Here is a 24950-nt window from a genome sequence, read left to right on the forward strand (position 1 = left end):
AAACTGTGTTAGCTTAATCAGCCTCTAAGTATTTCTCTATCACAAAAAGGGTATTTGACATTGTAGCCCATGAGTCTTATCCAGTATAGCACCGACAGTTTATTAAGGACTTCCGCTTTTCTCTCTTTCCTTTTTCCTATTTCAGTCCTGAAGAGAATGGAAAAGGAGGAAAAAGTAAGAAGGAGGATGCAATTTCTGGTCCTGTTTTCAAATTTAGATAGAAAAGAAGTTGACAAAAATACAATCTGTTAAAAGCCAGTTTGTGTACTTATTTTTCTTTTGAGAAGATTCAGTCATTTATAGTGAGAATTTTTTATATTTTTGAAAATATAGAAATAACAGTTCTAGTTCACATAAATACTATGACCACATTAGGCCAACTGTTTCTAAAAGGATGGTACTATTTCTTGAGACATATACTGTATTCTAGGCAGCTGTCAAAGTTCCTGTGTGGATTTATTTCTAAATGGGAATCCTGGTTCTAGTGCAAGTTCACGAAAGGATTTTTTCTGTTATCAATTACAAAGCTGGGGAACTATCTTTGTGAGAAAATGGTTTGTCCTTGTAGCTAAAATGGTTATCTTGCTGCCTATTGAATATTGTTACAATATAATAATGCAGACTCTAATGCTGTACAAGCACGTGAGATTTATTTTCATTAATTTATTACTCCCACATGTGAACTGCAGTTCCAGAATGTGTTTCTTGGCAGATGGCTGTCTTTTTCTTCCTTTTTTTTTGGCTTGAGTGGTTACTCAGAATTTGAAGTCTTGCAGATTTTGACTATGAAAAAAATTAATGATGGATAAGGTAAGATGGTGCTTGTCTGCACACATCACTTATGATAGTTAATCCAAATTGAGAAAAGATTTGTTAAATGGCATTAGATGTATCTGAGGATATTTTGGTTCAAAATCAGAATATGACCTTAAGTCTACTTTTCTTCATGTCCCTACCAAAGTGAGCAATGCTACACCAAATTTATGCCTTTTCAGTTTTTAAGAAATATGTCCTCACAAAGAAGTTTATGGCAATTTTAACATACTTATTTTCAAAGCTGATTTGCAGTAACTTTCCTAAAAGTTCCTCTTTGGAGAAGCACATTTTGCAACTTTGTTTATTTAAAAAAGAATGGACAATGTACTATTTCCATGAGCACAGCAGGAATTAAATGACAAGAATTTCTTTGCTCATAGATCCAAGTCATTTTTTTTTCAGCCAGAACTTTACACAAAAGTAATGCCTGTTAGGGCTTCTATTCATTAACTTCAGCTTCTCCCTATATTTGCTCTGAGTGTCTCCTTAGCTTTCTGCTCCTCTATTTCTGTGGCATTTCTTATAGCATTTCACTGTCACACACTTGCAGACCTACCAAATCAATTCTGTAGTCTTTTAGCTTACTATACGAGTTCCCTGGATAATCCTTTGAACCATACGGTCCAGCTCCTACTCAAGTTTTCTCTGCAGCCAGCCACCCATTGGTACAGTGGTCCTTCAGCTATTTGAGCATTCTGCTCCATAATGGAGTTCACTTGGGGTTTGCATTTGTCCTGAATGCGAAGCAGTTGTCTGAGCCATCAGCTTCAAAGGAGTATAATCCAGTCTATAGCAAGTGCAAGGCAAGCTGCTTCTGGATGCAGACAAGCATTTGTGTGCATTAATGGGAGTATAAGTGGTTGCCTGACATACAAGATATTTTTGGTAAGTCAAAAATAATCAGATGCTTTCGTGAACAATGGGGTTTGTATAGAAAAACTGACCATTTTCAGTGAGCATCACAAATTCACGTTGCTTATTTTGAATAAGTAGCACAAGGCCAATAACATCTGGGTTCATAAGGATGCCAGTTTTAACATAGCAGCTCAAATCGCTGCGTTCTGTAAATCCATATGATCCAGGAAAATGGTGTTGCCTTGCAGTGACTCTGATCTGGCCTGACAAGAACTGATAAGGTTATTGTACTTTCTCTTTTCAAAACAGAATCACCTGTGACCAAAACAGCCGTTTTCTGCTTAAGAAAAGATTACTCTGTTGTCATTTTTCCTGCAAGACTGTGAGCTGAAATAACAACCAGAGTCTCTTTTCTCATTGTCGATTGTGAATTCAGGCCCAGTGTAAATATAATGGTCTTTTCAGTCATGTAAACCCTCAAGTGTTAAGTGAACTTTAAAAGAGAATCCTTGAGTAAGACTGGGATCCCATCTCAAGCAATCAGGATGTTCCTTGGCAGCTGCTGCCCGGTTGGTGAGGATTCAAGTTGTCCCCATGTAGGGAGTAACTTCATTCTAAACCATGTTCTACTTAAAGAAGGGTAAGGCAAATCAGGTCGCATATTTTCTGAATATTTTACTCCTGTCCAAAAGAAAAAAAATATATATGCAAACAGAATCTCTTCTCTCAGGTACTTGGTGGATGGTTTGACCTTCTGATATGCAACACTAGGACTGCAAGTGTATATAATTATAGCTCAGACTTTGCCTAGATGAATTTGTGCCCACTGAGGAATGTGTTTGTGAAGTGCACTTTACCTATTTATTTTTGCTTTAGGGGACTATGGTCTACCACAGCCTTGGTATTTCCCTGTGCAGGAATCTTACTGGCTTGGCTCTAGAAACCCAAAAGCTGAGAAAACAGCAAGTGCTGATGGTGAGTTCCAAAACTTTGGTGTTCAGAAATAACTTCAAAACCACTGATCCGCTTAGAGGTGACTGTGTAACATTTCCATTACCTGAGCTGCTGCAAAGATTAGAAACAGCCATATACTGGGAATCTCAGCAGGTGCCTTTGAACTTGGAGTGGCCTGCTATTATTAGAGTTATTAGAGGTGAGTCACTGTTCTGTCTGAGAGCTTTTAAAGTGTAGGTTTACAAGCAACATCAAGCCCCTACTCCCTAACCCACACCTTTTGAGACATTCAAGGAGTTCTTTTTGCCCAAGAGAGCATTTGTGAAATGAGTCAAAATCAAATGCGATGTTGATCTTATTTACACTGAAGCTCCCTTATCTTTCTAAAGCTGATTCTTTTCTATCTAGTTTGACACCAGTTTGATTCTGTTTACTTTGGATTTGTAAGCAAGATCAAAATTGGTGCCACCTTTGCACCAACTGGAATGAGTGCAAAAGTCCTGGTTTTGCAGATGTTTTTTCTGTGCGTGGATGCTGGAGTAGTTAAGAACAGGATGTGGATGATTGTATTTAAATAGGAATGAATGCAGAATTATTATTAATGTCTGGAATAGAAGCTGACTGAAGGTTGTGGTTTGAAATCTGTCTTAAATTTACAAGGTAATACTGAAACCAATCAAAATGACAGATGAAGAAATAATTTCTTCAGTCTTCTCACTACCATCCTTACCCTTCATCAAGTGAGGCTGACTGCTGACAAGGCAGTCTCACCTCAGGTTGATTCCTATAAACCAGAAGGGAGTTAATCCTTTCTTTAAACAGCTGATAATACATCCACAGATCACATGTTTTGATCAGAAAGGAGGAGGTTATCACATTGGGGTTTTTTTTTAAGAGGCTTTGACTTCTGGTGCATTCTGAGGAAAAGGATATGTTTGCCTTTGGGCTTGCTGTGAGAGTATTCAGAATGGTAGAGGCTTGTCTAGATACTATGGAGTCTGTTACTTGCTTTGGCTTTGCAAATGCTGCCCACCAGATTAGAATTTGACTGTATAGGAAGGAACAGGAAAGAGCCAAAGGAGGACTTACTGCATGTTTATAGATGAATGGAAAAATTCCAAATACCCAGATAAGATGTCGACCCCTACTTCTCACTGACTTTCTGTGGAATTTGGGCATATCCTGCACCAGAGCTCCTTTGCATGTCTCAAATTTGGAGTAGAGTTACTTATAGGATTTTAACATTTTCTATTTATTTAGTTTGAGCCTAAAATTAGTAGAAATAAAATAAATTGAGTTTTTAATAGTATTTTAAAATTTACTTAGATAAAATATTTTGTTTAAGTGAAGCCTAGAGTTTATTTTTTAGGTGACATTACATCAGGTAGCTGAACTGATCTAACAGTTCATTGTTGATTAAAAATGGGGCAATCTTGCAGCCCCTTCTGGAGCTCTCATCCTAGTTCTGCTGATGCTAATCAATCCCTGGTAAGATTAAGAGCTAGATCCCCTGGAAACCATTCCCAAAAACATGAAGGACAAGCTGACAGGAAATAATGAACGTGGATTTACCAAATGCAAATCTTGCCTAGCCAGTTGACTTTCTCCTGTGATGACTGGATCGATGAACAAAGGGAGAACAGTATACGCCATTTAACTTGGCTTTAGCATGGACTCACATAGTATTCTGATAGCCAAATCAATGAGATGCAGGCTGCTTGAGTGGACACCAAAGTGGGTTGAAAATTGACTGAACTGTTGGCCCAAAGGACTGAGTTCAGCTGTGCAAATCATCACTGGGGGCTAGTTATTAGTGACAGGGGCTGACAGTGGACTTAATACTGTTTAATGAGAGAAAGCTAAGATAGAACTAGACTTCTCAGATGTGCGTAGTGGAAGCATGAGAGCCAATGGATGTAAGCTGGAAAACAGGAATTCTGATTTAATATAAATGCAACAAATTATTTATTGTGTAGTTAGAATGCTGGAACAGCTTGCTCAGAAAGGTTGTGAAATCTCAATTTTTTGAGATAGTCACTGTGATCCATATTGGCCCTATTTTGTGAGGAATGAACTGGAAATCTTTGGAAGTCCCTTCTGATTTAATTAGTCTATGATTACCTCAGCTAGCCTAAGCATGCTGATACTTATTTAATACTCTCTTCTACAAAACTTTGCCTTGGGTTTTTTCAAGTAGGGACAGTTGGAGAGGTCATCTCTGATTAATTCTTTGTAGGAGACATGAGATTCTTACCTGTTTGAAGAACTAAGACTCTTCAGTGCCTCAGTTCACATGAACAACTGTAGAACTTTTCTCAATTCAGATCTTTACTTCAAGGGTAATATTAAATGTTTTCTCAATTTATCTTAAGTAGTTAATGTGTTGGGAAGAAATCTGGATAAGAAAATGTCAGATAATGTAAATGCACAACTGCAAATGAAGTTAAACTAGTACTCGGTACTTTTAAAATTTCTTGGTACTTTTAAAATTTGCTTCTATCAGTGCAGTTTTATATCCCCCACTTCGCCATTTTAGGTGACACAGTGAACATGTTTATGTTGGTATTTGTGCACCGGGTAATTTTATATAGTTTTATGGCTGACGTTTCTTCTAGCAGAAAGTTATGGTGAAATTTCACAACAAAATTAAGTCCTAGGCCAACTGATAATTACATTTGCGCTAGCTGCACTCTAGGCTGCCAGCTTGAATTTGTGTTTTGTAAACAGTTCCTTCAGGGGCTCTCTCTTCTGACACCAGTGTTCTTCCTGCTTCAAGCCTGGCCCCATTAATGATCTTATGTGACTGATTTCCTTCATGGCACAAGGTCGGACACCAAACTGGAAAGCCAGAAATTCTTGTACGAAAGTTAACACTAACTCATTCACTCTGGCCTGGAGCCAGTCTCTTAATCTAAGTAGCAGTTTAGTGGTTTTATTTTTGTTTAACCTTTTCATTTTTTTCTTCCTTTCACTCCCTGTAAGTCTGGGAAATGTTTGTGTGGCCTTTCTCTTCATGTGGTGAAGAATTTGGTCTAGAGCTGTGCGGACAGAATCTAAAGTGTGTATCTAATATTAGTCAGGATCTTCTCTGGGTCTATAATTGCAAAACTGTCAGTTGTCTTCCTTAACTATCTGTTTCTGACAGAGGCAGATTGTAAGCTAGATGGCTTTGAGTGCTGTGTTCCTAACCTGAGTAAAGCACTGATGATTAACACTCTTGGAGAGCTCAAGGCTTAGTAGCACCTCCTTTTCCTCAAATCACCTCTAGAAATAAGAAACTACTAAATTTTGGTTAATTAAATGTTTGTTACTTTTGGTTTATATAGAAAAAAGTCCAGAGTCAGAAGGCCGTGTGGATCAGAAGGCCCTGGAAGAGGAAAAAAATGAAAGCAGAACAAAGAAATCTGAAGAACCTGAAAAGCCGGAAGAAAAGACTGACAACCAAGGGGAGAAGGATGGTAAAAACAAACAATGTAAACACAAACGAGAAAAAGAACACGGCAAGCAGGGGAAACCTCAGACAGATGTCCAGGACAAAGATGAAATTAATAGTAAGGAGAGAGAGCAACTTAGTAATTCTGAGATGCGGTACTCATTGTGCTTCCTAACAAACTAGACATAGGAATTATTGGAGTCAAACTACAAGAGCCCAGTAGGCTACAGAGGATAGCGTGCAACTGCCAGAGCTAAGCTCAGGGGAGACACTGACTCTCCCAGTTACCCCTTACATATTCCTCTAAATTCACAATCCCTTAGCATATCTTAGTCACCACACATGAGAGCTGCCTTCCATAAGAGCTCTGTAACTTGTTTTTTATTGTGCAAATGGAGGCTGTTTCTATAGCAAGCTAGTGTTCATGCTGAGGGAAGCCTCAGAGACACAGACATTGACTTCTTAGAATTAAACAGAGCTGTGACTTCAATAAAGATACTTATGCTGAGAGGAGTGTTCTTCCCTCCTAAGCCATCCTCCTTCTTTTTTCCCCCATCTTTAGTGTGTCTTGCATCTGTAGGGAAAGGCTAGTTTCAAAGGGATTTATCTAAAGTGCTCTGTGTGTCTGTCTGCAACCTTTTCTGATGCTGATATTAGCCACCATCTAAGAGTTCCTGAATGACCTGCCTTGTTTTCAAGTCCCAATGTCTTCTTTTGTGGGGAGCCAGAGGAGTTTTCTGTATGTGATGCACAGAGGAATGCATGTGGATTCTGTAGCAAAAGTAACTGCTACAGACAACTCTGAGCCCACTCTGACTCTCTTGAAAAGCTAGAGATAAAAGTGGGGTCATCAGAGCTCCTCACGTAGGCACTGAAAACATGCATTCAGGGTGAATGGAAACAGAACAGGACTTCAAAAGAAAAAAAAAGACAGGCAGAGGGCAAAGGTTATTTCAGCCAATCTTCTCCTAGTACTGCCTTATCTTTGTGGTGCTATATGCGTCAGCTCCCAGGTTCCAGCTGCTCCATGGCCACAGAGAAAGGGTTTTGCTTGTCGCTGCACAAAAAGTCTGCTTTCCCTTTCAGCCAGACACACAGGAGCTGGGAGACATGTGGAGAAGCCAGGAACAAACCTGGCATGATTCGTGGACACAGTTTCCAAAATGGCGTCATGTAAGACTTAGCGCTTCGTGTAAGAGCAATGAGATGGGAAATGGAGAGTAGTTTTAATGGCTTCACCCTAGTGCAGTCCAACACTAGCATGGGTTAGCAGAGCAGGGCAGACACCATATATTTGCCCTAATTGCTTGTTATATTTTAAGCACGGATTTCACCAAAGACCCGTTCACATCCCAAACAAATGCTGACATCTCTGAAGAAAAGTCTAAATGGCCCAAAATTGCACTGAGGGAATAGAATCAGAATGGAAAAATATGAATCACAAAAACCCAGGAGCTCGGCCCTCCACCAGTGTCCTTCAGGTGATACAAAACACATACTGGGAAAGGTGGTCAGAGAATTTGCACAGAGCTTGTTAGTGAGGCCTGGAGGAATATGAATTGAGATCGTGAGACATGTAAAACCAAGAATGGTGCCTAAATTGTCCATATATGCATAACTCTCTAGACAGACTCTATGTCAACTTTTGTAAATACAGGGATGTTAGTGTTTGGCCTAGTGAGGTAAAAGGAAACCAAAACTCCTTCACAAAGCAAAAGAAAAGTTTGTCATAAACATAATTTTAAATAAAATAAAGCTACCCATTCCAGATTAATTATTTCAGCTGCACTGTAGTATACAAAGCTCACTCATGTGCAACATATTCAGGACTTTTTCCTGAGTATTGTTTATAGTGACAGTCGCACAAGCCACTGATGAAGGTGGGGCTGGTTTCACCCAGATGGCATTGGCTGCTTTCCCCTGCTGGGTACTAAACAATTTAGGTAAACTGCAATTGCAAAACAAGCCTTCATACAAAGCCTTCAGCATTCTGTGTAAACAAAAGTGGACAGGGTCTTTAGTTTAAATTTCTCAACTTTCATAATTCACATTGCCCAAGGGCTTAATTTACTTCAAAGGAAGTTTGTTTTGTCTAGAAACTGATGCAATAAAAGATCCTGATGGTGCTATTTACAATAATGCATTTTTAATCCTGACAGAAAGCCATCCTATGTAGTGCTCATACTAGGTACTGCCTAAACCTTTAGCTGGCCTCAGCAAGGGGGTAAATTTCACCTACCAGGATTAAAGGCAAATGTTTTTTGTTTGGTTTGTTTTTGTGTGTGCGTTGTTTTGTTTTAATGCATCATGGTAAAAGAATGCACAGCTGGGCAGATGATTTCAGTGGCAGATTTCAGCCTAGCTAGAAAGGCAACCCACTGCTTGTTTAATGTAATCTCTAAGCCTATCTAAGTATCTACAAACAATCCGAAATTATCTTCCTGCTACACAGTGAAAACAGAAAGCACGTTCTGCCTCACCTGATCCAATGAGTTACCTCTCCACAGACCATTACAGTCTGGGTTCTGCTTCTCCTGTCATTGATATGTGGGTGAATCTAAATAAATTGCATTGCAGTTAGAGATCTTGCCTCAGTTTGGTACTGGTGTGACTGGAGAATCTGGCCCTGACATGTGATGATGTATTTTACTGGGTATGTGCTGTTATTGCACTTATTGATGTTGGTTTTTTTTTTTTTTTTTGCATTCTTGATTTCTTATCTTTCAAGTAAATACCTTCTTTGAACCTGAGCCAACAGGATTGATTCCAGGAGTATGCATTCAAAACCTGGTGAAGATTTTTGCCAACAGGCCCAAGCCAGCAGTAGATGGGATGAATATTACTTTTTATGAGGGCCAGATCACAGCCTTTCTTGGTCATAATGGAGCAGGAAAGACAACCACCATGTAAGTATGTGGTTTAGAAGAAGCAAATCCAGGGCAATGCTCTATTGCTCTGTCCTGAGGAGCAGTCTTCTCTTTTAACTCTTCCCTTGTCTCTCTACCACCCCTGCAGCTAGCTTGATGCACAACATCAAGCTTTTTCCAGACAGAAAAAATGCTGCCCCTAGGCAAAGAGAAAATATTCTGGATTATCTAAACTCTGGGAGGGAGGCAATGCATGACACAAACGAGAGGAACTCTAGAGAGAAGGAAGCAATTCTCTCCTCCAAAAATCATTTCTCATGGCCAGAGTGCTGATAGACGAAGAGGGAAAAGGATCTTCTGGCTGAAAGAGTTGAAGATCTGGAAGTGACCACCCTCCTTGTGTTCTTGGTTTCTCTATCTAGCTGGCTTTAAGTCAGTCACTTTTTTTGGTCTGTGTGCAAAGCAACATAAGATATAGGCCCTCTTTAGGCAAAATGGTTGCATATCTGCAGGATCCATGTCCAGAGTAAAATGTTCCTCTAGTCCTAGAACTTTGGTGTCTCTGGAAGCTGGACTTCAGGAGTGTTTCATGTTCTTTATACATAACTTTATTTGGCAAAATAATTAGTGAAGAAAACATTTAATCAGTCTGTAGCAAGTTCACCAAATGCTGAAAGAACTGAAGTGTTTCATTATGATGTTTCCCAGCAGAACACTTCAAGTTTTTCTTTAATTAAAAAAGACTTTTCTTTCAAAGGCACTTTAAATTGCCTTTTATTTGACCCAAAATAAAAACAAAATACGTTTGACCCAAAATAAAAGCATTCTAATCTGCTGAAATGTTTTGTATATTTGTTTTTCTATTCTCCTGATAAAACAAAAAATTTCTGTTGCTTTGAGATTTTCAGAACTGAAAAATCCATTATTCATCCAAATATGGTAACAGGTTCCACCCATTTGCAACATAACATTTGGCTTCTTTCCATTTTACAGAAAATAAAGATGTAGGACATGAGTCAGCATGGCTGGAGACCTCAAACCATCACTCACTATCTTGGTCCTAATGAGCTTCATTTTAGACCCATTTGTACATAAGAGTGATGTACCATGCTGAACACACTACTCTGAAATGGAGTAGCTGACTAAAACAGTTTTTTAATGCAGGCCCGGACCATACAGACAGGTGTGTCAACAGCTACATTAGCAGATCTACAAGATTCTCACTGTAGTAGAGCAAGAGTATGTGCATGCTTTTTACTGGATTTGTTTCCTAGACCCATAGTAAGAAGTCATCATGCTCCATCTAGTGGAACCATGCAATGCATCTTCCTAATCAGGCACAGGAAGATGGGAGGGTGGGAATTTCCTAATTTTCTTTTCCCAGGTCCATACTGACAGGCCTCTTCCCACCCACCTCTGGAACTGTGCTGATTGATGGCCTGGATATTCAGACTCACATGGACTCCATTCGGCACAGAATAGGCATGTGCCCTCAATACAACATCTTATTCAATCAGTAAGTGTCATTCCAAACTGGCTTTAAGAATAAGGGTCCCAGTCTGCATGCTTGGCACATTCCCAAATCCTGTGTTTTTTCTTTTGCTATGCTGGTAGTAAGTCTATCTCAGAGACACTTCTCCCAAAGATGATCTGTGATCTAGATAGAGGGCAAAGCAGCTCCTCTTCCTTTACCAAGGTACAGCTAGAGTGAATTTATTGCTGCTTGGGAAAAAATCTGCTTATTCATTTAAATTGTCTTGATGCTTTTCTGTCTGATTTCACAGCCTTACTGTAGCAGAGCACATCTTATTTTATTCTCAACTGAAAGGGAGATCCAGGGATGAAGCTGAGCAAGAGTTGGAAAAAATGCTAGAAGACATGGGCCTCACCCATAAAAGGAATGAAGAGGCTCAGAATTTGTCAGGTGCCTACAGGATTGTTCTAAGATGTTTTTTCTGCCACCTTTTCTTTGCCTTTGGGAAGTGGTTGTTTGAATTACATGTTTGAGGTCATATTTTGACATATCACTGCACTGCAGAGGTCTTTACTATCAAAGAGTAAATAGGACTGTACAAATAGTAAAGCTGATGCACCCTGTCCCTGAAGCTTCTGTTTCTTACAAATATACAACAAATTAAAATATACTTGAAGCTGTTGTTTTTAAATAAGTGTGTGTGTGTGTGTATATATATATATATATATATATATGTAAAATCTGTCAAGGTAAGAACAAAACAAAATACAGTATTCTAGTATTTCATGGCAAATGAAATATTATACTATCATGCCGCTCCACTGTTTGGGTCAGTACTCTCTAGTATTATTTGGTAGGAGTAATTTTTTTCATTCCAAAGGAACAAATGCACATAGTGTATTTGGAAACATTTCGCTTTCAGATTCAAAAGCTGATTTGAATAAACAGCCATGTGTTCTTATACTACTTTGGCCTGATCTCAACTATAAAAGTTGACTAGTTTCACATGAGAACATGAAAACCTCATATCTTCCTGCTTTTGCCTTTTCTGAACTTCAGAAGAAAAATGTGACTATTGATTTAACTTTGCAGAAATATTTGTCTGAGGGTGGGTTTCGTTTTACTTGTATCAGTTTATCACCACACTGAAAAGCAGTGTTAGTTACATCCCTGCCACTTTTGTAACTCATCTCAGACTCCTGCGTGTGTCTGTCCTCTGGCAGGTGGAATGCAAAGGAAACTGTCTGTTGCCATTGCTTTTGTGGGTGAAGCAAAAGTGGTAGTCTTGGATGAGCCCACTTCTGGAGTTGATCCATATTCCAGGCGATCTATCTGGGATCTTTTGCTGAAGTATCGCTCAGGTAACAGGTTTGAGAGTGGAAATCACACACACATGCACACACACAAAACCTGTCATAGGTGCAGCATGTACCTGCTGTGTCAACTGTTATGAGTAGTCGAATCTGAATACAAGCAAACAAGATTCTTTGAATGGATACCTATAGACGTGGCAAACCTGGGACCTGGCTCTGATGCAGAGAAAATCCTGCATTAATTGCCAAAAAACTAAGCACAGTTTTCAGTTCCAGAGAGAGTCCATGCCTTGAACATTTCTCCTTGATCCTTCTAGGCAGAACCATCATCCTCTCAACACATCACATGGATGAGGCAGACATCCTTGGAGACAGAGTAGCCATCATATCCCAAGGGAAACTCTTCTGCTCAGGCTCTCCTGTATTCCTAAAGAACTGCTTTGGGTCTGGCTTCTATCTCACTCTTGTTCGCAAAATGAAAAACACCAGAACTGGAAGGACTACAGTAAGTATGTATCTCCCTCCCTGCACAAGTAATCTAAAAATACACGTATTCATGTACTGCACCAGGGTAGAAAGCACTTAAGTGCTGCTTGAGGCTGTGTACAAAACTGGCTTATTTGATGACACCTCATGAAATTATATGGATACACGAGTCTCTCTATAAAAATCTTCTCTGGTTTCATAAATATGTATTCAGCCAGACAGCTGAAAATAATAGGTGGATATGAAGCCCTCAGTGGTGTATATAGTTCACTCTTGTCAGTTGAGGATGTCTAAACTCTTACCAGTCAAGTCACCTTTGTTCATATACAGGTCTTTCTGATTCTCACTTTTGCAGTACAGTGATTGTAGATGTGGTGCATTCTAGTAACTAACTCAGACACCGGAAGAGTTTACATTTATCCATAACTAAACCAGCCTCACAACTTGAGAAGTAGGAATCTGGATTCTTTCTGCTCTTACTAGTGCTGCCAGTCTTAGGAGCATCATGATCTGTATACTCATGGCCATTGCTGACCACATTTCCCCAGATATTTTGCATGTGACTTAGAACTTACAAATATTCATTGTGCAGGTCAATTTGTTTTCTGCATTACTTAACCCAGTCCTCAGACAGCTTTCCATATAGTATGCTCAAGAAATCCCAGATATTACATATGTTTCACTGTCTCAAGCCGTTCAAAGGCTGACAAACCTTACATCCTATTTTGCATGTATCTGAAGCGTTTTCATCTTTGTATCTGTTGCATGTCCATGGTAGTCGCTTTGTAGCTGTGGATCTCAGTGCTCCTGCTCCTGCTCCAGCTGTACACGCAGGACCAAAGAAGGAGCTCCAGAGCAGGAACTGGATGGTAAGAAGTGTAAAGGTTCAACATTCCAGCACATAGCTATGTCTCTTGTTCTGCTGCAGTCTCATCTCAGTGATCAGTGCTGCTGAGGCTCACTTTTTCGCTTCTTGTGTCTTACATCAGTATTGTATTGTAACATGAATTTGATACGGTTTCTTCGTGGTTTTGCTTAACATTGCCCTTTTTGATGTATATGTGGTCTCAGATATAGATAAACTGTATAGACAGCATGGACTGAGATTTGAACTACTCTGCACCAAAATGTGTAAGTTGTTAATGAAAACTGAAACATTTCTAAAGCAAAGGAAATTGGCCTTCTCAGAAAAAAAAAAAAAAAAGAAAAAGAAAAAGTTATTTTGGCTTTTCTGCATAAGAGAAGAACTTAAGTAGATATTCTTGTAGATTTTGTTGTGCTTTATTAACAGACCTTAAATAGTTTCGTGCTGCATAGTTCCAGGGCATAACTAGCAACGTAACCCAGTCTAATACAGAATTAACTGAGATATCTGTGAGTTGTGTAATAGAGCAGTCCCCTTTTGTAAAATGCAAACAACAGCTTTTGAAATCATGCTTTGCATGGTTAAATATTCATTCTTTGAATGCTGTTTGGACTTTTCACAGGAGATCTGAATGAGCTAGCAGAAGTAATTCATCATCATATCCCAGAAGCAAAATTAATTGAAAGCATTGGTCAGGAACTCATTTACCTTTTGCCCAATAAACATTTTAAACAGCGATCTTATGCCAGTCTCTTCAGAGAACTGGAGGAAACATTGGATGACCTGGGACTCAGCAGTTTTGGAGTTTCAGACACACCGCTTGAAGAGGTAACAGACAGATTAAAATATCTGTTGATCTTACCATCAGTCCCCAAATGTTTTCTGAGACAGTTCCTGCTCTTAAATATGCAATCTTACTAATTCCTTAATATTCCCTTCAAAACCTAGTCGCATATGTTGCAGCACACTCAGGAAGTCTTTGAGATGGGCACAGAGAAAGGATCCAAACCTCACTTCAAGTCAGCCTTGTGGAGCATGAGTCATTAGCCTGAAATCTGTTTTTGTATCTTAATTTGTTCCTTTCTTTATTTTCTGGGATATTTCATAAGAGACCTCTGTGTAATAAGCAGGAGTACTGAAAAGGTGTCTGAATGTTTTTCTGTTACATTAAAGGATGATGCCTAGTGTTCCAGAGGTCAAGTTATTGTATCTGTTCTATTCCTAACCAGGAGATGTATTTGTCTCTGGCAGGTTTTCCTAAAGGTCACAGCAGAAGCTGACCCTGGAATGCAAAAAGCAGGTATAGATCCATGAGTCAGTATCTGATAAACTTTTCTTGGGACTATTCTGTGTTCTGAACACCAAGTAAAGAAGAGCCTCAGAACTTTCAGTCTTTGTATGGTGTTCTTGCCAAAATAAATTTGGTCAGTAAATATCTGGTTCCAGGGCTTGACATGATATCTGAGAAACAAGATGAAGTCAGCAGAAAAACTTTTATTTACATTGGATGAGATTCTTAACTATGTAAATAAAAGTGAAGTGTCAAACCCACAGATGTCAATGGTTTTAGTAGTTTTATAAAGAATACTTTGCTGACCATTAGTCCATAAACTACATACATTATTAACTTGTTCATCCTGTTAAAAGGAGTGTTAACCTACGTAATACCACTACATACAGCCACAGTGCAACAGTTGAAATTAAAGCAATCTGGTGATGTGATATATAGAGCTGAAAATATCTGGAGGTCATTAAAATGTTTGTGCTAGCTTCATGTAAGGGGGACGAAGTGTCTTCTCTGTTCCTTTTCATCTCAACCTAGGAGACACTCAAGAAAATGGTTCTACTCTTGGCAAAATTTCTACTGAGAACAAACCAGCTGAACAAACCGCACTGGAAACTAATCACACTTCTCGAATGCCAGCAGGCATAGCAAGAGATCAAAATGAAGGCAAAGGGTCCCGACAGTATAAAGGTTTTCAGCTTGTACATCAGCAGATCAAAGCACTGCTCATCAAACGGTTCCACCATGCCTCCCGCAGCCACAAGGACTTCCTAGCCCAGGTACAGACTTGCTTTTGCTGTTCTTGACTCTTTCCCACAACATTGTCAATGATGTTTTTCCCAGAAATGTGTCTATGCAAAGCAACAGAGGTGCTGCAAATAGGTAACAGTGTCCCTAACTCTTCTAGTCATGATTCCAACTCTTCTGCCTCTTACTCTTTCTTTCTTTCTTTCTTTCTTTCTGCCTAGAGTCTATCACCTACACCAAGTTCATGATTCAAACACTACTAGCCCAGCATTTTATTTTTAACATAATAGTTTTGTGACAATCAGAATCTTAACTGAAAGCACTGGAAATCAAATAGTTGGTGTTATGGAGCTGAAACAGATAGGATCTGTGTGCCCCTGCCATCCCTCCTTTGTTTATATATATTATGAGGTGTATACACTGTTGCTCTACAACGTATACATAATAACATATTGTCATGGCTTTATGTTCCCTGCAGGTTGTTCTCCCTGCTAGTTTTGTGTTGCTATCTTTAATACTTACAGTCATTATTCCTCCATTTGGACAATATCCTGCCTTAACCTTACACCCTTGGATCTATGGACAACAGTTTACTTTCTTCAGGTGAGAGGAATCACTGAATAAAACACATCTGTCATATATACACCCTTTTCTCCCTAGTGTTTGACATCATGGGGCCCTTTCTTTCTGGGCTTTTCTCACTCTATGTGGTATAAAAAAGGACTAACTCCACTTGAATCAGCATAATTGAAACAGAGGGAAAGTGGTGCAGCTGCTTGTATGTATAACCAACAGTCCTTCAAATATCTTGCTGTCTTTGATACTGTCTTCTTCCTACCTGAGTTAATGACCTCAACACTTAAAAAGTTACATATCCTGCCTAACAGGGCATCCAGAGCAGTAAGAAATCAGACTGTTTAGGATATACCATCAAATTATTCCTATAGCCTTAATCTTAGAGAACAACAATATTCAAGCCTATCTACTGACCTGTGGTAGATTTATTTATAGTTAGTATAATATTTGGGCAAAGTTATGGAAACGAGATGAAAGCAGAGACTCTTAAGTTTTATGAATGCTGCTGTCTAGTAGTTTTTCGCCACACAGCATCCTTTGGCTGGGTCTGTTTTTTTGTTTGTGGTTTGTTTTGGGTTTTTTTGTCTACTAGCACTTTACCTCCTTTCTTTCTTTGTAGAAGCTTCAGTTCTGTTCTCTCCGGGTCACTGTACAATTCCTCTGTGCTTCACCTTCACTTTCACATATTCTATAACTGAAGTTGCACCAAGGCAAAAAATGTGCAATGCAGATCTCAAATAGCAGAGAGCAGCAAAACAGAAGACAATAATTTTGAAATATTTTCCTTGAGTTATACTGAAAATTCACATGAAACTTTAATTTAATTTACACCTAACAGTGTATGGAGCAGGGTTTGGTATTCATACTTGTATAACACTTGGCACTAGCAATATTCTGTAGTCTAATGTTGCTAGGTTGTTGCGGACACTTCACAGTTAGCAGCATTGTCTCTTTGGCCTCAGCAAATGAAAATGAAGAATATATTTTTCATTTTCTGATCTTCATCTTCTGAGTGTGACAGGGCTGAGCAGGTAGAAATGTAGATTCAAGCCTTTTTGGAGAGTACAGGGTATTTCAGAAAGATGGACCCGATTTCAAAATATAGTGATTTGAAATTTGGTCCATCTTTTTGAAACACCCTGTATTTCTATAGACCTGCGTCAGAAGTCATGCTTTACTATTAGGAGAAAAGGATCATTGCTTAACCTGTTAGCCACCTTGAAAGGTTCTGGGGATTTTGCATAAATAAATAAAATAGCTGAATTATCAGCATTTGGAGAAGGGCAGTTGGTTCTGGCATATGACTGTCTTTCACCAATTGCTATGTGTATTGCAGTACAATAGTTTGATAAAAATTTTTATAGAGGAAGTTCTATCTTATTTTGTTAGCAATGAGCGTCCTGGCAGTGAGCAGATGGCCTCCATCACTGATGCTTTCTTGAATAAACCAGGATTTGGAAATCGCTGCATGAAGAATCAGCCTCTTCCGTAAGTTGCTAACTAATCTCTCTTGAACAAGATTCTCGCGGGATGTTACTAATGGAACTTCAGTAGTGAAGCAAGAATGAATTGGCTTGACTTTTCACTAGAGCAAATGCTTCAGATATATTGTTGGCAATAATATCTAATATTGGATCAAAAGTAACAAGCAGCAAGACAACAATGGCACTGGATTAACCGTGATTCACAGTGCCCAATGTGACTAGCTGGAAGCCATCTCATGCAGCCTTGTGTTGAGAATTAAGCAACCTTGAAATGTATGTCAGTAGGCCAGTGGGCTCAGACCCAAATCATCACAGCTTCCTAGGTACTTTCTATGGGTGAATGCCCTCAGATTCCTCCTGTTCCTGCTGATGTGTTTAAAAGCAATAGCTTCAGCAATTGCTCAGATTGTGAAGGAGCAGTAGGACAGTCTCTGTGATTTGAAGCTATTCTCACTCTGTAGGACAATGTTAGTAGAGCTCTTACTTTAACATTTGTTGTCCTAACCACTTACCCTGCCTGTGAGCCCTGCTTTCAAAGCATTTCTTGCTTGCACGCTATGCTTTGCCATTTGTTCCTTTTCTCCTGCCTCTTTCCTAGTTGTGAAATTCAGCAACTTGATTTTTCTTGCTCTTTCTTTCTTCCTCTTCTCTCTCCCTTCTCCTCCTCTGCCTGGTACAGCAGGAACAAAGAGGAAACTTTATAAAAAGAGAGAAAAGGTGCTGCCTGAGAAGGAAAAAGATCGTTTCTTTGCAAGATTTTGTGTGTACTAATGGGTCAAACACAGTCCCCTTGTTCCTTCAGTGTCTTCTCTGCAAGCCGAAGACAGAGAACTTGGCAGAGATGAGGCAGAAGATTCTATTTATTCATGTTTACCAAGGACTTTAAAATGTTCTTAGTATTCATAATTCACAGGATAAGGGCTGAGAGGAGAATGTCTGCTGAGCACGTTGTGATTCATGAGCTCTCATGAACTGTATCTCTGCACAGCTTAAAGAATCTGTTCCCCACATAGGAACTACCCATGCAACAATATGCCAACTGCCTGGAACACCCCTGCTGCTCAGCCTAATCTAAGCAGCCTCCTGCTGAGCCAAAAGTGGAGCCCTGAGAATCCATCACCTTCCTGCAAGTGCAGTACTCACAAGAAACTCACTATGCTGCCAGAATGCCCTGCAGGCGCGGGAGGCCTCCCACCACCACAGGTAGTGTCCCTGTGCCATAAATCTTTGTCGATTTATGTGACAAGTGCTGGAATAGGGATTATTATGTGCCAATATACATGGAAGGAATTGAGTACATTTTCTTATGGGAGTAAGAATTGCTGGAATTTGGAATTCAGTTTCAGAGGTATTGGAAAAGCTTGCACATTTAGATTAAATTTGATGACTATTTTCATCCAAATGGCAAACTTTTCCTATAGAAGAAAATAAAAATAAAAATAACAAAACAAAACAAACAAACCCACTTTTTTGCCTCAAATAACAATTCTATTTAGAATATTGTCTTTCTTTAAAGAAAGGAGGGGAAGGAGAGAGAAGAAAGCAAGGCAAGAAAAAAATGTCATGATTTTGAAAATCATGGACTGGAGTAATTTCATTTAATATAATTTTTTTACATGTCTTTTGGTTCCATTTCCAGAAAGTAAGTTCTAAGCTAGCAAAGCCAATGTTTGTATGCATGTGCACGAAGATGAGTAATTTAATAACCACTGATGCTGTATGGAGAAGAGATGAGAGCAACATTCCCACCTGTTCCTATCAGTAAATAATCTTAGTAGTGCCCTTTATAAAATATATTTGGTCTTTTTGAAGAGCAAAGGAAAATCACCTGTTAGTGTTTACATTTTCTAAATCTTTTTCTAATAAACTGAAGAAATTTGAACTGCAGCCACTTTTAGAGTAATAGTTCACTACTTTAATGTCTCACCATGCATACCATTCAACTTCAGTATTCCTGTTTGCCAGGCTGCACACATTATCCAAATTACTAAAATTATTCTAGTTTTGATACTAATGTCACAAGCTTAATCAATTTCTGAATCCTAATTCATGACACTATCTGTTAAAAATACTGATTCAGCTTGCTTTACTTTCCCTGTTGCTGTTCACAAAACAACAAAGCAATGTTGTTTTAAATATCTGTAGAATTCCTGTCTATGAATTTAAAAAAAAAAAAAAAAAAAACCAAAAACACCCCAACAAACACGCACATTATATTCTGACCTTATTCACGGCATCCGAAGTTATTTCTGATTTCCAAGTAATCCCTGTCCAATAGGCAGCCAAAGTTGAACTTTGCTAATTGCATGCTAGTGTATTTGAGAAGGAAATTTAGTCTAAAACTTCAAATCCAAGTAGAAATGAATGACCCACTCTCATTTCTGTGATACTATGAACCTGAGCAATTTCTCTGAACCAAAACTACTTTTGCTGCTTTCCTGACAACACTTACTTAATAGCTTTAGAGACTGTAAATTTTACTGTCATTGATTCAGTTTTCTTTCCAGAGAGTGCAGCACAGCACAGAAATTCTTCAAGATCTGACCCACAGAAATATTTCAGATTTTCTGGTGAAAACATATCCTACTTTGATAAAAGGGAGGTAGGCATGAATCTTTGTTTTTCACATGTGGTATTTTTGCATCTGGCTATGATATTCTTGTTTAATAATAACATAGCATCTGGTGTGCCACAGTATTTTGTAGACTTGAGCATCATGTCTGTATTCCTGATGCAAGAATAGGAGATGCTCATTTTAGGGCAGTTAAATTGTTTTAATTATACCTATTTGTATAATCGGACTTATTTGTATAATCAGGTACTCCTTTACAGGCAGAGCTAACTTCCAATGTTGATGGAATGCCATCTTGATGGTAACTGTGTCAGTGGTGAGAAAACTAATGCCCCAGCACAGCACAGTGAACTGCCTTGCAGAGATACTACTTGGTGTCCATGAAGAACTGTAGTCACACCAGCATGACTATCTGCCTGAGTTAATTATCACTTTCTTCCCAGAAGTGCTGAAGAGCCAAAGGACAATGTTACATAGATATATCTGTCCTACTGATAGCTCCTCACCTTGCATGGGTGTTGTGCATGGTAATTAGCTGTGCTGTGTCCATGGCCTGTTATTTCTGATTCAGGCCTTGATACCTTTCCAATTCCCAGCAGAATTCTTGAAATTCCGATTATATTAGCTATGCACTGGCTGCCTTTGACTGATTCACCTCAGCATGTCATCTTGCTTTAGATGCATCTTTTAAAATCAGTTCCTTATGGATTTAGGATAGAGCCAGTATGTGTCACTTTAGAAATCTTGCTTATCTCTATAGGAGCTGGATATGAATCATGTTAGAAAACAAAGCAAAAAACAACAACAAACAAAACTGCAGGGAATATGAAAACTCTTGACAACCCCACAACTCAAAGTAACAACAATTAAAAAATAAAGCAAATAAGACAAAACAAAAGCTGTCTAGGGGAAACTGGAGATCTGCAAAGCATAGGAATTCTCTTTTAGTTTCCATCTAAGCCTGACAATACCATTGACATTGGTTCAGCACATTAAGAGACAGGTTTCTTTTTTGTCTGTTTCAGCTTGAAGAGCAAATATTGGGTCAATGAGCAAAGGTAAGAAACCAATTCACAGATTATGGTGGTAAATACAAGAACAATGAATTTCTGTTTAACCATGGAACCTCACAATGTTTCTCTGAATGGACAAGGGGAATAGTATAGATAGTATAGAACAAAGAGATAGCTTCAGTAGGAAATAGGCTGGGGGTCAGCAAGGGTTTTATAAAGACAAGGGGTTGTATTTGTTTGGACTACCCCACAAAGATGAAGACCAGAGGCACACAATGGAACTCTTTACAGTTTTATTATCTACAAGAACCACACTAATGGGATCTGAGTGATGGAAAGTTACAATACAAAACTGCACTACATTGGAATAGTGCTCTGACACAGCTCTTTTAAAGTCCAGGAGAAAAATACGAACTCTCCAAAAAAAAAAAAAAAAGACCTGGGTAAGATATGAAACCCAGACACCAGCCAATCAAATACAGAAGTAACAACCATAACTCCCCATCTGTGCTCTGAACGCATGCAGTGGTTATAAAACAGATTCCACTAATGCTCCATGCTTATGTAGAGGCATCAGCTAACCCCCGTGTGATGTCTGCACTGCAGATACTAAGCTTAGAAAGATGACTGATTAGCCTGAAGAACTTATGCAGTTCATCATCAGTAGGAATTCACTTCAAAAGTAGCAGCTGGATGACTGGCTTCCTTCACAGAATATCTGCTTGTAAATGTGCAAACATTACTTTCTATAGGATTAAACTTTGGTTCATCTCATATGTTAGTATTTATCATTATGGAGTATTGACTGGCACCAGCATTGGTGAATAGCTGCTTCTCCCAGGGCAACTGAAATTTTGATGAAGTCCATGCTGTCCTCAGTCCTTCATGCTGCCCAAACAGTTATACATCAATTAGCTTGATTCAAAGATTTTGCACTGTAGAAATAACTGTCTTCTCCAAATCTTGCATCTAAATGGTCATTTTCTCAGGATCCTGGCACGAACCTGTCAGAAACTGATAGAACTTCTATTACTTGTAAGGCCTATGAAGACTTAATACAACATGTTAGAAAAAGTGTAGAGTTTGTTATACATTAATTTTATGATGTATAGAAATAAAACCTATGCATGAAGTCTATTTTTAGTACTTCGATCAATGTATAGAGTTTGGGGTCTGTGGTACAAGTGACTGATGATATTGTTCTCTTTGTTAGATACGGAGGCATTTCTATAGGAGGAAGGCTCCCAGTCCTTCATGTTTCTGGAGATCAAGTTGTCAGTTTTTTAAGTGATCTTGGCCGAATGATGAATGTGACAGGAGTAAGCAAGAATTTTATGGGGTTTTTTTGTCTCTTTACTAAAGAATTGTTACAAAGCTGAAAACCTTCAGCACTGTATTTCACCGAGACAGCTGACCTTTAGCCTTTTTCTTTTAGGGGCAAAGTTCACTGGCTGCTGCTAAAGAAATGTCTAATTTCCTCAAATACATGGAAACTGAAGATAATATTAAGGTATTTGCTGGAAGTAATCTCCTAACTCTCCGTTTTCCTTGACATAGACTTCAAATTGTGAGACTATCGCTAGTGGCATTCTCAGATGCAAGAAGAGCTGAAATGCTCTACTTATTACTAGTAATATGGGATACAGTATTAATGCAAAATTATTTCTAATGTGAGATTTTTTTAAACCATGTTCTTTAGTACTTCATGCTGTCCTAAATACTTCCAAGTAGGACACATTATGCTAAATTTTAAAATGTGCTTCTATAAAATCCCTTGGCTGTGGTTGTCCAACCCTTTTAAAAGCACAGTATGTGAGCTCCTCCTGCTGGACTGTGGCTAGGAGCTATGAATTCCTGGTGCTGGATTCTTCCCTGCTGACAATGCCCACCAAAGTAGATAAAAGGCAGCTAAATTTTCTCCTGCAGCTCAGGGTTATTAGTGAAGGCTTCTTAAATGAATCTGTGCTTTCTGACTCTTTTAGGTGTGGTTTAACAATAAAGGCTGGCATGCTATGGTTAGTTTCCTTAATGTAGCAAATACTGCAATCCTTAGAGCTAACCTGCGGACTGGCCAAGCCCCTGAGGAATATGGGATCACTGCTATCAACCATCCTCTGAACCTCACCAAGGAGCAACTCTCTGAAGTCACTGTGTAAGTCTGCCTGTGCTCTGCTGCTGGCTCTTACACCTTCCTCTCCTGGCAGCTTACCACCTCCGGTGTACTCGCACTCTGAAGAGAAATTGTTCAATTGACAGAACTTGGAGGCCTTTCCCCGAAGTTGTGTTCTAATCAAGAATTAGATATACAATCTATTATTTTCTGTCTCATTATATTCCTGTAGGAGTTCATTCCCATCCCGTGTAGGAGCTATGACCATTGGTAATACATGATTACGTGTTTCTGTTGATTCCCAAGCATGAAGATTCTGAAGGCTTTGTTCATGCTCCAAAGCCAATAGATCTGATTATGAAATAGCAGAGATAATAATCAAAAAAGGAATCAGAAATTGTCCTTAACTAACTGCAGGCAGGCAGTAGTCGACAGCTTCCATCTAGGTGCCAAGGATAGCACGCAGGTAGATTCTTTCAATGGCATGTAGTAGGCTTTGTGTATTCCAGAATCTAAAAGCCATAATTTATTGGAAAAGACACACCTAAGAAGACATTAATTCCCACTCATCTCTCCATTAAGTTCAGAATTCAGTGACACTGGAAACTTTGGCCTTAGCACAGAGGCAAGATCTGTGCTTCATCTCACTGTCTGCAACTTGCCTCTTCGAGTCCCTCTTTTCCCAGCTCCCAGAGCACTTTGACTGTTCTGCCTTAATGTCCAGTATGACACACACCTTACAGGAAAGGCTGTCAGACTGAGATATATAAAGGAGTTGAATGGTTCCAGAGAATGTAGGCAAGTAGATATCAGGGAATAGTGCCACCAACATCCATATTTATTAGCTACAGTCCCAAACACAATTTGGGAAAATACACTAGCACATTTTGAAATTGGAAGTCTTCTACTTTCAAAATAACCTTGCTACTTCTAGATATTAATATTCCCTGCAGATTCCCCAAATGCTAATATAGTGTTATGGTTGCATCCATTCCTTTGCTCACAGTCCCTTCTTGTACTCTCTTTTAGGCTTACCACTTCTGTGGATGCAGTTGTTGCCATCTGTGTGATTTTTGCCATGTCCTTTATACCGGCTAGTTTTGTTTTATACCTGATTCAAGAACGTGTAACAAAAGCCAAGCATCTACAGTTTGTCAGTGGTGTGAGCCCTGCGATCTACTGGCTAACTAACTTCATGTGGGACATAGTGAGTAACTTCTGATCTAATTTGAGAGCCTGAAATTATTCCTGGGTTTGCATGAACTGGGGACTAACCTGTGCATTGAATGATGGTGTTTCTGAGCATTGCAAAGCATTAGTTTCTTTAAGAATTTCTCACAGAGCATGCTAAGGATCTGACCTCTTAACTAGTTAGCGATGTAGAAATTAAGTCAGGTGCACAGCTCATTATTCAACTAATGAAGCTGAAATTGTTATAATCTTAGGGTTTCCACTACTTACAACTCCATGTATAATAAAGTAAAACTTACTATAGCAGGGAAAAGCCCAGTTGCCTGATGCTAGTCACTCTGGCTCTCTAGAAGAATGATAACATGTTTTGAGATTTTCAAGAAATCTAAATGGGAGATTCACAGGCTGCTGGAACCGTAGCTGGAGGCCAGATGAAATATTCTAGAGTGTCTAAAATAACATAGATGTATTTGTTTAGGTCACTGAATCATGTTCACTGTGTTATTTCAATAGGATTTAGACCACAGGCCCATGCTTGCTTAGGCAGGTCTCAGCTACTCCTCAGGCCACGTTGTCACAAAGGAGCAAATTTTTTGCCTGGTTGAGGCACAGCAAGAGGCTTGTTTTCTAGCCATGCCTTCTCAACAAAGAGAGTGGCCAAGGGCTTGTGCAATAAGAAAAGCATGAACATGGAACTGAAAAAAAAAAAAAAAAGAAAAGACCAAAACTCTTTGGGCTTCAGAAGGTGAAGGTAAAGGTGAAGGCTCTTTCAGGTGAAGGTAAAACAAAACATTAATTTACCAAATGAGGGAAAAGAATCAGGTCTCTTAATTCCTGTCCCCTGCTCGTCACAGCAGCCTCCCAGCAGCTACCGTGACAGGAATTCTGCTTGACCATGGCCCTTCACAG

General features: G+C 39.1%; 1 protein-coding gene across 7 annotated transcripts in view; it reads left to right on the forward strand.

The window, feature by feature from the left end:
- The window catches only part of ABCA4 (ATP binding cassette subfamily A member 4), an 80137-nt gene that overhangs the window by 38967 nt on the left and 16220 nt on the right, over positions 1-24950 (forward strand). For 4 of the 7 annotated variants that reach the window (XM_071810405.1, XM_071810404.1, XM_071810409.1 and 1 more), the window contains 20 exons: positions 2548-2646; positions 5952-6176; positions 8787-8964; positions 10310-10441; positions 10710-10849; positions 11623-11760; positions 12030-12217; positions 12977-13067; positions 13686-13891; positions 14315-14363; positions 14886-15127; positions 15574-15698; positions 17061-17159; positions 18169-18358; positions 19651-19757; positions 20753-20785; positions 21954-22059; positions 22176-22250; positions 22723-22892; positions 23880-24057. In XM_071810405.1, the coding sequence (XP_071666506.1) occupies positions 2548-2646; positions 5952-6176; positions 8787-8964; positions 10310-10441; positions 10710-10849; positions 11623-11760; positions 12030-12217; positions 12977-13067; positions 13686-13891; positions 14315-14363; positions 14886-15127; positions 15574-15698; positions 17061-17159; positions 18169-18358; positions 19651-19757; positions 20753-20785; positions 21954-22059; positions 22176-22250; positions 22723-22892; positions 23880-24057 (2771 nt within the window). The remainder of the gene's footprint in view (positions 1-2547; positions 2647-5951; positions 6177-8786; positions 8965-10309; positions 10442-10709; positions 10850-11622; positions 11761-12029; positions 12218-12976; positions 13068-13685; positions 13892-14314; positions 14364-14885; positions 15128-15573; positions 15699-17060; positions 17160-18168; positions 18359-19650; positions 19758-20752; positions 20786-21953; positions 22060-22175; positions 22251-22722; positions 22893-23879; positions 24058-24950) is intronic. The other 3 variants (XM_071810406.1, XM_065842144.2, XM_071810407.1) reach the window with 3 other exon arrangements.

The sequence above is a fragment of the Patagioenas fasciata genome, chromosome 6 (assembly GCF_037038585.1).
Source record: "Patagioenas fasciata isolate bPatFas1 chromosome 6, bPatFas1.hap1, whole genome shotgun sequence".
NCBI lineage: Eukaryota > Metazoa > Chordata > Aves > Columbiformes > Columbidae > Patagioenas > Patagioenas fasciata.